The sequence below is a fragment of the Acanthisitta chloris genome, unplaced genomic scaffold (genome assembly GCF_000695815.1).
Source record: "Acanthisitta chloris isolate BGI_N310 unplaced genomic scaffold, ASM69581v1 scaffold42472, whole genome shotgun sequence".
NCBI lineage: Eukaryota > Metazoa > Chordata > Aves > Passeriformes > Acanthisittidae > Acanthisitta > Acanthisitta chloris.
The window spans coordinates 43,910-57,766 of record NW_008661871.1 but is presented as its reverse complement, the minus strand read 5'-3'; the positions used below and the strand labels follow the sequence as shown (position 1 = coordinate 57,766).

The window sequence follows — 13,857 nt, the reverse complement described above, 5'->3', positions numbered from 1 at the left end:
TTTAAAATTATTAAAATAATTGAAAAATTGTTTTTTCTTTGGATAGCCTTAATATTGATTTTTGAACTCTTAAAATTCTGAATATGATGACCAGATTGTCAGTATTTGGAAGCAGGTGAACAAATGAATAGGTGGGTAAGAAAACAGAGGACCAAGAGAAGCAGCATAGAGCATTTTGTGTACTCCTTGCCGAGCCTGAATTACTAGTGTCCATCTCCAAAAATAAATGTGTGGGGTTTTAACCTTTTCACTTCTGTGAATGTCACCCCTCTCTTCAGGCTGGCAGAGTTAACAAGCTGTGCAAACTCCAGCTGGGACAGAAAACAGCTGCCCTCTTTCTCAGGGCTTTATCTGTTGTGAACTCATCTGTGCTCACACCTTCCAGCATCTTGTAGTCAGCTTCTGATGGCTTCTGAAGTCTTTGATTCTATTTTCACAAAGCAAGGAATAAACCAAGTTCCAGATAAACAAAAGATCAGGATGTCACATCAGTCTGTGATCTCCCATAATAACTGCATTCCAGATCACAGAGATCAAGTGTATGAAACCTGGAGAAAAGCCTTCTTGGCTGACAGATCTAACGTCAGAAAACCCTGCCTTAGACAAACAGAGAAGTTGTTTTTCTGGACATCTTCAGCAGATGTCAGGAACTCTTACTTCTTAAGAAGACTTTAGTTGCAGTCAAGTATCTCCTTTACTTCCCAGTTTGTCCTAGCTCACTCTCTCCTCTCAATATATCTTCTTCACAAAAAAGTAGGGGACTGTCAGAGACATAAAAAGTCAGCAGGCTCAGAGTATGAAATGCTGAGACTAAAGGCAAGAGACGTTGAGTAGTGAAGAGCCAAATGATTTCCATTTCTGATAGTTTTCCATGAAAAGCAAGTCCTTTAAAAATGTCTGTTATATCCCATGCTATCCATTTGACCATAGTGCTGAGGTAATCTGTCATAAAATACATAGTGCTGCTGTACCCAGTAGAAGAGTAAATGCATTTCTCCTCTCCAGTATTTCCATTAGAGTTTGTAAGGAACTGGACAGTAACAGATTTTCATATTATTATGCTGTTCTATATATATGATGCTTTTCTGCAGCCACAAGGATAATGGATTATTTATAGATTGTAGAAACTGTCACTCACTGACCATATTGTATTGTGGAGCATATAGATTCTCCATAATGTAATTACTTTTGGAAAATTGACTTCCGCTTGAAACTCAGAGAAATTTATCTTCATGTGTTAGTGACCTCACTCTGTGAGTGACTGAGTAGCAGCAGATTCCAATATATTTTTCTTACCTTTATTTTTCCCGGTGATTTCTGATCATTTCACATTTTAAAGTGATCAGAATGGCTTGTTTTAAGCCTTAGTAGTCCTTATTCCTGTTGGTAGCAGAAAGCAACTAAACTGCTGATGGAAGTGAAATAGAAAACTATTTTAATATTTTGCATAGGCTTTAAAAGAACGACAACAGCATTGAGAGAAGTGGGGTCCAACTTGCCCAGCATCCTTTCTCCAGCAGAGACTTTACCTGGATGCCTAGGAAAAAGCGACAACAGAGCAGCCATATTACATTAACAAGGCAGAAAAACTATATGTTTTCAAGAGAGATGAGTACACATAAATACTGTCCAGACACAGGTACACATTTACATGAAGTACTCTTACCCAAAATAGTCTCAACAGGCAAGAAAAAAGCATACTTAGATTTTTGTCAAGATGCCTGAATGTTTGTCAAGACTCACTGGTTCCTATTTCAGTTGTTTCCTTCCAGTTTTCTTTCTTACAACAGTCTGGAAGTGGCAAAGGACATGGCAATTTTAGCACATTAGTCTTGCCTCTTTTTAGACTCTGTAGCTTTTACACACCTTGGTTATAACTAATTTTCTGGGGTTTGATTTTGTTTCTTTTTAATGCAGTGCCAGTGGCAGATATAAAAGCTGTTGTGACTGGGAAAGACTGCCCACATATGAAGGAGAAAGGAGCTCTTAAACAAAACAAGGTATAGTTCTCGATTTGTTATGAACATGTAGTGTGCAGAATACAAAGCTTGTCAACTTGACCTTCCCTGAAGTAATAAAGGTATTTTTCATTCCAGCCTGCCATGTTTCCATGTATGCACACACTTTGTTTTCATCTCAGACCATTTGAGTTTAATTATTGGGACACCTTACCCTCCTTTACTCATATTTCATGGCAGGTGTGCACTGTGATACTCTCAGAACAAATTAGTATAGTCTTTAGCAGCAATGTTTTCTACCTCTGAAGCAAAACAGCAATGACTTTTGGTACCTGCTTCTGTATTGTTTCTGATAAATAACTGGTTTGTTCCAGCTGTATTCTCTCATGGGTTCACATTCAGCGAATACATGCCAGAATTGCAATTAATGTCCAGCTGATGATACCTTCAGGTCCAGTCAGGTAGAAAAACAACTGCCAACAAAAGGTTGTAAGGTAAATCCTGGGCAATTAATAAGCCGTGTAAGGATGTGTTTTGCAGTGCATTGGGGAAAAAAACGTGTAGGAGACAATGGTCAGCTTGAATTAGACTTATGCTACCTTTCAGAGTTTCAGGTCAAGAACTATAAGCTGACAGTAGTACTCAAATTGTACAGTGCCGGAATCTTGCGGTTTTTGTTAGTAAGAGTTGTCACCACAGCAAGAAGAAATTGATTTACTTGCAAAGTCCGGCATCATTAGTGGTGAAGGTCTTCATATCATATTGTATGAGGTATGTTCAAAAGTTTTCTATCAGGTTGTGCTCTTTGACCTTACGAGAAGGAGTGAGACTCTCATAGAGTTCAGTCTGACTTAGAATGACACCCTGAAAGGTCTGGGAACCAGATCAGAGGATTTGAATCAGAATTTCTAGTTAGCTGAAACTGGGAAATTTTAGGTCCAACAAAAAAGATATTTTGATGGGCAAAATATGAGGAGTTTCTCGTTCAACACTCTAAGAATAAAATTTGAAAAAACAGTTCTGATGGGAACCATAAAAAAATGAAAACGCACTGTCAAAACTACATCACGCAACTAGTTGCAGCTGCATAGCTGCAACTTTTCTTCCCTTAACTATGCACAGATATGCAGAACATCTTGAGTATTTTTTGCATTTGTTTCTCATACACAGAAGTTGCTTTAAGTCTCTCAGGGTACTGTCATCTCCTTTCAGCATTGGCTTTATATGGTAGGAAATGAAAATGTCATGCCAAGTGAGGGAGAAAATATCGCAGGAGTATTTTTCGTTGTTGATTTTCTGGGCACAAACGCACACACATGAGCACAATAGATTGCATACAACTCCTACCTCTTGTTACAGCTAAACCATCAACAGCATTTGGCTGGGGCATTTATATGATGCATATAGAGTAATTTTAGTGCTTCCTTGTCTTAGCACTTATATGTCCACACAAAGAGGAAAGATGGAAAGCAGTGGGTGGCAGTGATGGAAATGTGTCACCATTATGGAGCAGTAGTGTCTAGATAGTATTTAATGCTAAATAGCAATGCTGCAGATCAGTTTGTTCTTAGCTCTCAGCATCGCCCCATTTCTTCAGGTAAAATTGCTTTGGACTGGTATAAAATTTCTGGCTGAGAATGTGAAGATCTGGAATTGATAGGTAGCATAGATGCATCCGTGACTGGAACATTCTCTTTGTGACCCAGGCAATGATAATTTTGATGGTTTTACTGTTTCTTATGTGGTGCAGGGTTTTTGATGGTTTGGCATTTATTTGTGGGGTTTTTGTTTCCTCAATTCCTTGTTTCTTCCCTATGGAATCACAGAATTTTTGAAATTAGCCGTCATCCCAATCAAATTGTCATGCACAATATTGCAACTACTTAACTGACATGATAGGAATAACTCATCATTGTTTGCTGCATACCAAGTTAATATGGACTATGAAATTAAAACTTAAAAAAAGCCAGACACAGAATGCAATTCAGCTGAACTTTGTGTATGAAACATTTCACTTTCTGAAAATTCACAATTGGTGGTATATGTTTTTAAGAGGCCTTTTCATCCTGTGCTTTCTTTGTACATATGTAACAACCACCTTGATGTTTATTCATTGGCAGAAAAGAAAATTGAATGGCAGAATGCCATGCTATGAGCATAGCTGGAATTGGCAGAATGTCCATAACAAAGGCTTCAGCATCTCTTCATTTGCCAGCACATGGCTGTTATTCTTCCAGTGGGACGATTTAGAAATAAATAAGAGTTAAACTGAATTGGAATTTGCATGCATATGAAGCTAGAATGACTCAATAGGACCAGACCTGAATCCATTGCTGTTCATCTTGCTTGTGTTTTTAAATTAGGTTTAATGTTGAAGTCCCCATTTCTGACTGTCAAGTAATATTAATTAATTTCAAGGAAATGAAATAGATTAGATTTTGCAGCCTTCAAAAGAAAGCATGAGAGAAGAATTTAGAAAAAACATAGCCATGTATTTCAAAGTGTTTTTCTATCACCCTTTATCTGCTGATGTGGCCGGATTCAGGCTTTGTGCCTTTTCAGTCAGCTGAAATGGTTCTGCACAATTCCCTGTTGAATGAAGCTTCTCCTCTCTTTTATTTCATGTTGATTGAACAAGTTCCCTGCTGCTGCCTGTCTAGATAGTTCTTGGGGTCGGATCTTCTGACTGTGGCAAGCAAACTCAACATAGCAAGGTCTCAGCCTTCAGTAAAGACATGGGCAGTTTGAGGCTGTTGAAGACAGAGTAGGCAGAAAGTAGTGAGATATTTCCAGCTGCATGGGAACACAGCCATAGACAGCTAAAATGCCTGTTCATGAAAAATAGCTTCTCTCTGGCCCATGTTGGGAGCCAGCAGAGACCAGGGGAATGAGAAGTTCTAGGCATGGGAGAGCAACCTTCCCTTCTAACCACCTACAACAGCTTTCCCCACAGAGCTGAAACCAAGGAGAGGCTGCCAGGTCTCCTGGTTTCCTGTTTTCAGTGAAGCGCAAAAGAGAGGCACATCATGGATCCCAATACTGGTACCTTTGAGAAGCCTTTAGGGAAGGGCAGTGGCCTGACTTGTGCAAAGGTGGAAAGAGTTAGGAGTGCCAAGGGACAAAGTTCAGCACATTGAGATGGGGGAGCAGGAAAGCAAAACAAAGAGGGGAGGAACATGTTGGAGGCAGTATGAGAGAAAAAAGATCAGAGACAAAGATAAATTGGTGGGAAATTACTTTGGGAAAGATTGAGAAGTAGAACAGAAAAGGGAAGAGAAGACTACAGATGGCTGATGGACACTGACCAGTGTACCCTTAGGAATTGCCAGTTCTTCACTGTCATTAATGGAAATGTAACAAAACCAGGTGAGGGTCCCCGATAAGCTCAACCACTGAGACCACAATCAGTGTGAAGGGCCAGTTGGCAACTCCAGCTCCTTAGGCTTCCATTTTACTTGACAATTTGCTGTGCATGAGGCAACAGAGACTCTGACACCTGGAAGCTGTAATTCCCAAGCCTTTAGCATCCAGAGCAGCCAGCAAAGAAGCTGAACTATTGCCAGGGCTGCCAAACTCACAGTTTTCCCCAGAAAGGGAATCTTGGTGGCATAAATCTAGCCCTTTCTCATTCTCTGCCTGACTGGAAATGACCAAACCCTTGGCTCCCTGACATGTTCCTCTTGCAAAAGTATTTTTTTCTCCTTTTCCTTTCTTTGAGGTGAAGAAGAAGTTAAATTCCTTGGAATTTCCCAAAGGACACATATACAGTGGTCAGACCTATGGGATTGTTGACCTTCATGAAATTCAGGAACACCACAGTGTAGCAGTACAAGCCCCTTCTTCTGTGCTACATTTCATTTTCACAACCTCAGTTGCATGACTTGGCGTGTTCTGTCAGTAATTTATAACACTCTGTGAGGATATATTGACAGGTTCATGTGGGCAGAGGTAGATTTGTTTCTGTAATGAGGGACATCATTCTTAATAAGGTGTGGCTGAGAGACGTGCCTAAAACACAAAAAGGCTATGTAAGCCGTGAGCCATTTGTTTCCTGAGTGCTCCAACACTATCAGTATGTGCAATTTCTGTGGGGATTTAACACAGCCTTGTCTTCTGTGGCATGGGAATACAATAAGTTGAACCTATGAACTAAACTCAAGGAAACCAAGAACATTTCCTATGAGAAGCCTGATTTCTTATCATCCAAGATTATCCCTAAGGATTGCAAGTTTTTATGATTCAGACTCTGCTCTTAATCACACAAGTTCAAAACTGAAATAACCCTTACTTGAAATCCAAAGATTTGTGTCTCAGGCCAGGAAATCAGGGGTAGAAAAGCTAAAACAGTGTTATATTCTGTAGTCTCTGCATACAGTTCTTCCATTTTAAAACTTAGTGTAAATTTAAGAATGCAAATTTAAGAAGCCATTCTCTTGTTGCTGCTGGCAGTGTGGGGACTGTTGTCAGCTGCGAGTCAGCAAAAGCCATCAATATGACAAGTCTCAGGAAGCCAGGAGGCAAAAAGAACAGGACAAGTGATACAGATCATAGTTACGAGTCAGCACTCTCCTCTGTAGCCGGGTCTTTTTTCCACAGAGTTAATATATCCCTATCAGCTAGCTTGAGAAATCCTTGTAGTGGCACTTGTAGTGATGCATGCAGTAATCATAATAAGACAACATCTTTACATGCTCCCTGCTGGCCAGTGGAAGTTCATAATTGATTCAGATGGTTGGATTTACCCATAGGAACCCAGATCCAGGTGGCTTTTAGGGTAGGTCAGAGCTCAATGAATTCACTGCCACTTTTTACAATTCCAGCTTCGGTGCTTAGGGGGAAAAAAGATGATTGTTTTTTCCTTTCCCGAAATTCATTTGGGTCTTTACATAACCTAGATAGTTTGGTTTGACTGAGGCTGCTGATTCTGGTTCAGATAGAAACAAAATTGCAGAAATCTCCTGAGAGTGAATAATTTAATAGATTTCCAGCAGTGAAAAGAACGTAAGTATGTACCTGGATATTAACTGTCCTGGCAAGATTTTTGACAACCTTGCAGAACTTTGTGAGTTTGATCTGTATAAATTGAAAAAAATGTGGGTCTTCAGGAAGAGTTTGTTCCAAGTGTACTATTATGCATTATATTGATTTTAGTCCTCACCACTGCCTAGCTCAAATTTAAACTCGAATTCTAAAGTAATCCGTGTCCAAGTGAGATACAGTCAGCACTGAGGTGGGTGAGTTTGTTTTTGACTGAAGCATCTGTGGTGGGGTTTTTGCTGTGCCAGTCTGTTGCAGTGCCCTAGTACTGCTGCAGCTTTGGCCAGACTGTAGAGTGCCATAACCTATTTTTCAACTTGTTTTGAGGAATAAGGGATAGGAAAGAAAGACAGACCTGAATGTATGAATAACTCTCTCATTAAGCATTAATATGTGTCTCTTTGTATTCTTCCAGGAGGTGCTAGAGCTTGCTTTCTCTATATTGTATGACTCAAGTGGCCAGTTGAATTTCATTGCTCCAGATAAGCACGAGGTAAGTCAGGTTCAGAGTACAGAAATTTCTTTGAAGTCATCTTTGTTGCTTTATGGCAACACTCAGCTTTGTAAGAACATGGAATGGAAATCTTGTTCCAGAGTACAGGTCCATCTAAATCACTGTCATGTCTCAAAACAAACTGAAAGCCAAGAGATTAGTGTGGGAACAAGATCTTCTGCAATTTTTTTGCATATCTGAGCCACAGAAGGAACATGCTTTATCTTTGCCCACCATGGAGCACGTGGGCTTCTAATCAAAGATCAGTGTTTTTAAGCCCTCCTGAAATATGAGTGAAAAGTAAGAGAAAGAAGAGAGCTTGGGCAGACCTCATAGTTCCACAGACCTTGCTCACCGTTTCCTAATGCAATGGATTTATCTTGGTCTGCTCCACTTTAGACATTAGAGAATTTTGCTGTGTGTTCAGTTGAGTGAACTTTAGTTCAAGACTGAGGATTTGTACGGCCAAGCTCTTAAAGAACCACTGCCAGCCTCAGCTCATTTTGACAATGCCAGCATAACCAGGGGAGGTTTTGCCATCGTTGGGTCTCAATTTCAGCCAAAGACTTTTGTTTTCCAGAATGACATATCCCCTTACTCTTAGTTTCACTTTGTTCAAGACCATTCATGACAGGTGATCATAGAAGGCCCTCTCTATTCCATCTCCACAGGGGAGTGTTTTGCAATGGCTCTCACTTTTACAAAAAGAATTGTAAATACCAATAGCAAGGATGAATGACAGTCCCTTCCCTGCTCCTTTCTCTTACTAAAAAAAAACCCAAAAGGAAATAGACAATATCATTGACTTTTGGAAGGTCATGGGATTAATTTACCTAATGGTGTGGAAGCGTTTGATATGTTTCTTACAAAGAACGTCCAACTAAAGGTTTAGCAGAAGGAACTATATTTAAAAAGAAATGTATTTCCTTCTTATTTCTAAAGCAAGAAGAGTTGGTGTTCCATTTGCACGCTTATTTTGTGATACCACATTTGGTCTCAGTTCAGGACACTGTGTTAAGATGATGAACTACAGAAGTTTGCATTAAACTGCATTATACTGTAGCATTAATAAAGTGCATGAAATTGCTTTACAAGTGAAGTGTATGTGTTTATGTAGCTTCAGCATTTGCAGTTCTGGACTAAAACCTTCAAATAATTGTTAACTTTGGGAGAGGAGATATGGTTGTGCTCATTTGGGTTTTCCTGTGGATTAATATTTGAGTGTCATTTTGAAGTATGTTTATTGCAGAGGAGTATTTGCTGGTCGGTTTTCATGTACGATAAAGCAGCAATAGGATCCCAGGCACAATGTGCCACTAGGGCTGTAGGTCTAAGAAAAGCATGATTGTCTTCATCCTCGGAACTGGGCATATGTTAAATGATTTCTGATATAAATTCTCCAGAAACTGAATTCTAGACTGTGTCAGCTCATAAGAGCAAATGGTCATGAAAATCAACAGTTCTCTCAGCTACTGTATCTCAAATATAGTCTATAACTACAGGTGGATTGCATTGGTCTGAATGTTCAAAAATTGCTACTGCACCCCACTGACAGGCAGTAGCAGTGAGATGCACTAACCTAATTGCTTGTGATTGTGTTAACACACCTATTATCTTTATTTCTCTTTTGATCTTGTGCAGCTTCTTTGAAACAAGATTAATATATATCTTCCAAAAAAATGGCCAGAGGCAGCTGTCTCTGCTGCCACTTGACAGTTCCCAAATTAAAGTTTTTTAAAGGACATCTCACGTCCTCTCTGCTTTCCCATGGCCTGCAGAACAGTGAGTTGTGATTAAAGTAGAAAGTATGAGTGTTCAGAGGAATCACCCATAAGGAAAGACAAGCAGCATGTTACAAAGACCATGACTCTTCTTCCAAGTAACTGGGGTGCCTGTTGATAGATGTGCTTGTTTAGCAGCATTGTCAACTTGAGGGATTTGGTGGTGACATCTCAAAATTTGGAAAGCTTTGCATAAAGCACCAGGAATGATGTTAGTGCATGACAATTTCAGGTCAGACTTGCAGGAGTTTTTCCAGTTCTTTTTCAGTCCTCGTGACTGTAGAGTGAGGTTGGAATGTGGAAATTGAGTGTGTCCTAAAAAGAAAAATTGAACTAGAATCACAGGATAATTCTGGTTGTAAAGGACCTTGGAGATGTCCCCAGTCTGACCTCCTGCTCAAAGCAGGTCAACAATGAGCTCAGACCAGGTTGCTTAGGGCTTCATCCAGATGGATGAAGCCTGCACAACCTTTCTTATTCCACTGTCTTGACTCCCAAGGCAATTCTTTAATAAAATCTTATTACTGAACCAGTATCATTGAGATTTGGACCTCATTCTTGCACATTTAAGCTTGGCAATTCCCTTAGCCATCTGTTAGAGCTTACTGCTAGCCAGAGGATTCAGTGCTATGAGATCACTCCATTGTATTTGTTTTTAATTTAAATACTAATAACTGGTTTCAACTACATAGCAAAAAAAGGTGGATTAATCTTATCCTTGATTTTTGACAGAGAAACTGATGAGTGAGGCCATAATTAGGTTTTATTGGAGTTTTATGAAAATGAATCTCTTGTAAATTAATTTTTCAGCGGCTCTTAGTCTCTTTTGCATATTAAAAAGAAAAAAAAAGCTTCCAAATGAATGCCTCTGTTTTTCCACCATCTCATTAGGATGTCTCTCTGCTCAAAATGTACAGGAGTTTAATTAGATGCACTTGCCAATATGTAGATTAGAGAGGAAGCCCCTTTTCCAGGCCATTGCACTCATCTGAATTGTGGCCAGAATTTGGTTTCTCTGGGCCCCGAATGAGTTATATCTGGAAGAGGAGAGGACTGCAGTTCTGCTTTCTGGCTCTCTGGGATTCCTCCCCAGAGAAAGAGCTGGCCATATTCGCAGAGCAGGTGATGGACGATTTACATCAGGGGTTGCATCTGTTGAATGGATGCTCTGCACTTCTGTAACCTGTGCAGAGCCTTTTGCTTTTCTGTTCTTTTCCCCATAATGAATTTGGGGAAAACTTTCCCAAAGAAAGATTTCAAGTCAATCATAAAAGATTATAGTCTGTTCAAAAATAATTACATTTCTAGGATAGCTTCTTTCTTTTCCTGATGTTCTGCATATACTCTACAGAAATTGCATGCTTTAAAAGTCTTCAGTGACACACTTTGACAGCCTAGAATAGGCAGGCTAAGTTGTTTATTTTGTTACTTGCTAGCAGGACAGCCTGAACTCTAAAGTCTCTTCTATATAGCTGATCTCGTGTTAAAGCTGCAGCTTGGCTTGGTGACACCCTGGGTGAAATCCTCACTCTGCTGCTGTTTTGCTACTGACTTAAATGGTTTGGATTTCACTTTGGATGCTAAAGTGTGTTAACCCATCCTATTTTTAAAATATGCCCTTTTTCTGGATGAAGGCATACCCCAAGAGGGGGGTTTCTCTCTCTTCCTCAAAAATAATCCTTATTTCTGCTGTGGGATGAAGTCAACCATGGCTATCTTTAAACTTGGCAGTATCATGTAGCAAATGGTCAGCTAAATTTAAAATCCATTTTTTAGCATGAAATCTAGGAGAAGTATTTGTAAGATAAAAATGTGGTTACAGTTGATTTAATTTTTCTCCTGCAAACTAGGACACAAGTTCATGATTGAAATCTCTATTTTTAGATGACAGCATTTGAGGACTTCTGTTCATAGTTGAATAAATGGCTTGTAGTAATAAATGCAAGTGACTTATTCAATGGAAGTTGACTCTAGATCACCAATCTCCCTTGGGTTTATGGCTTATTTTAAATGGTTATTCTGCCCACATTTATCACAAGCTGTCAGCTGTTGGGAAAGATGGCATCTCCTATTAGGAAAAAGCTAGCAGTAAGGAAGAGGTTTTAGAGGCCAGGTCAGCATTTGCAGCATTTAGTGCTATACCCAAGCAGCTCAGCGTTTAATTTTCATGAAGGGTATAGCATTAACTCACTCTAGTTTTCACAATATGTTATTCAATGTAACATAGTGGAAAAGTAGGCATAGGGAGGTGAGGCTATCTTTGTGTAGGTCAACTGATGCCACTTAATCTATAGGAAAGAAACCCATGATAAAACAAGATAGTTAGTACAGGATTTTTTACACAAAGAGTTGAGAAGGATTTGGGGGTAGCATTCGGTTCACTTAACTTAAGTGTCTTGGAATTAAAAGTTTCGTTTGTGGGAGATAATCAGTCTTTCTTTATAAGTACTGGGGAAAGAGAATGAGAGGAGTAGAGGAGATTTCTCCAGAGGTGCATTGTCCTTAGGTATTGTTCTTTCTCCCATAACTGTCGAAGAATATTCAACAAGAAGTTTGGAGGAGGTAGCTAATTGTTAAACAACTCATTTCTTCATATTTTTAGGGGATTGTTTTTCCATTTTCTGAGCAGCTCAGTGGAACATGTCTTCTTCATTATATGATCTAATAAAATGTATCAACCTCATTTTAGGTATCTTTGAAAGTCCCTCTGGGAACAGTAACTGTCGAGGACCAGACCAGACAGGCAGTTTTGTGTAAGAAAAGTCTATTGATGACTGTTTTTATCTTTTTCCTGTGCAGTATTGTGTATGGACCGATGGGCTGAACGCCCTCCTTGGGAAGGATATGTTGAGTGAACTAACACGGAACGACTTAGACACGCTGCTCAGCATGGAGATAAAGCTACGCCTCCTTGACTTGGAAAACATACAGATACCAGATGCTCCCCCACCTATCCCAAAGGAGCCCAGCAACTACGACTTTGTTTATGACTGTAACTGAGGCTGTCACTGAAACTTGCTTTGAAACTGGAAATATAATATTATAACTGGAGAGATATTAAAAAAAAAAGAAGAGTGTGAGGAAAAAAAGAAACCCACTTTTGCACCTTGGATTTTGGCTTTGGGGAGGGATGTAGAAACACTTGCATTCCTCCGTGTCCCCTGCATCCCTCCCTGTCCCCTGCATCCCTTCCTTCCTCATTCCCATCTTCCCCATTGCTCATCCAAATCCACATTGCTTTAATTAACTTGTAATTGCAGGCCATTGGCCTTGCTTAAGGCAAAGACTGCCACTAAGAAGCACCCTCCCAAGGACTTTTTTTACATTTTTAATACTGGAACAGACATTCTTAACTAAAGGACATGTTATCAAACTGCATGCCTGTGAAACCCACTCGGCAGGGCAGAGGCTTTAACTGGAAGGAGGAGGGAGGTAGGGAGCAGAAGCAGCTACTGTAAGCAGAAGATTTCCCCAGACACTCACAAGAGTCTGCTCACAACTGAATCCAATGTGATGTTGAAATTCGTTAACTGCTTCCCAGTGCTTGCACCATTCGTCACTGTCATTATTCTTTCCACCATCATCTCGACTCTTGCCACCAGCCTTCACCCAACTGATCGGCTCCCAGAATGGAAAGTCTGCAGGGTTTTGCTGTACCATACGCTGCAATGCTGCAACAGCTTTTAACTTCTTTTCCTCCCAGCCCTTACAATAGCCCCACACTAGCAGATCACTCGCACAAACTGTGTATGAAGCCACTAGTGTGTCCCACCCCTGTAGCGTTCCCTAAGCCTCAGTTGCCTCTAAAATTGGCTTGTTGCTCTTTGAAGTGATTTTTATTTTCTTGGTCCAAAGTTCAACAGTAAATTTCACAAATTAATTACAACTGCCAAACATCCAGGTTTACATCATTGTCATCGCTACAGTGTTAGAAATTTGCAAGGGATTTTTTTTGTACGGGTTCTAATTTTTTTATTTTATTTTGCCAAACAAATATATTTAATGAAAATTAATTTCATTGTGAGTACTTTCGGGGAACAATATTTTTACTTAATTTCCATTTGGAACATTTTCCCTGAAGGGAAAAAATGATGTGTCCCTTCAACTTCACTGTTGAATAAAAATCTGAGTTGTGATGATTCTTGGAACTTTGTTTTTCTTCTGAAGTTGTCTTTTATTCTTTATGGTTCCTAGCAATTCTGAAGTGTTTGGTACAAAGAGGAGATGGAAAAGTGGAATCTTTGTTATCTGCATCTGATTTAATTTTCTTGTTTCTTTGTGGTGACAAGGCTGAGATGTATCCAGAGATCTCCATTGCTATGGTTACATGAGCCTTCCTGTGAGAAGGACCCTTGTGAAATCGAAAATCCCAGCAGACTGATGTGCTCATGGTCAATTCAAGGCTACTGCCTTTCCTGTGTTTGCTGTCTTCCTGTATTTCCATTTCCTCTGTTGAGAGTATGTGTGTTTATGGCTACAGTGGATTGGTATTAGGAAAGTTTGGGCTTTGCAGGATGGATTCCCTTTCTCATGTTTTTCTAGGTATTTCATCAAGTTCAGTATCTCTTACTCCAAAAGTGCTGGGTCT

The 13,857-nt window shown here is 39.7% G+C and overlaps 1 protein-coding gene across 1 annotated transcript; it reads left to right on the top strand.

The window, feature by feature from the left end:
* Nucleotides 1–1,917: 1,917 nt before the first annotated feature.
* Nucleotides 1,918–13,410, top strand: LOC103798109 (engulfment and cell motility protein 1-like; the record flags this gene model as incomplete). The annotated part of the gene is made up of 3 exons (XM_009070352.1): nucleotides 1,918–2,000; nucleotides 7,411–7,488; nucleotides 12,069–13,410. Coding segments are annotated over 3 exons (362 nt in total), but the record flags the coding sequence as incomplete, so codon positions are not given.
* Between the last annotated feature and the right edge of the window lie 447 nt (nucleotides 13,411–13,857).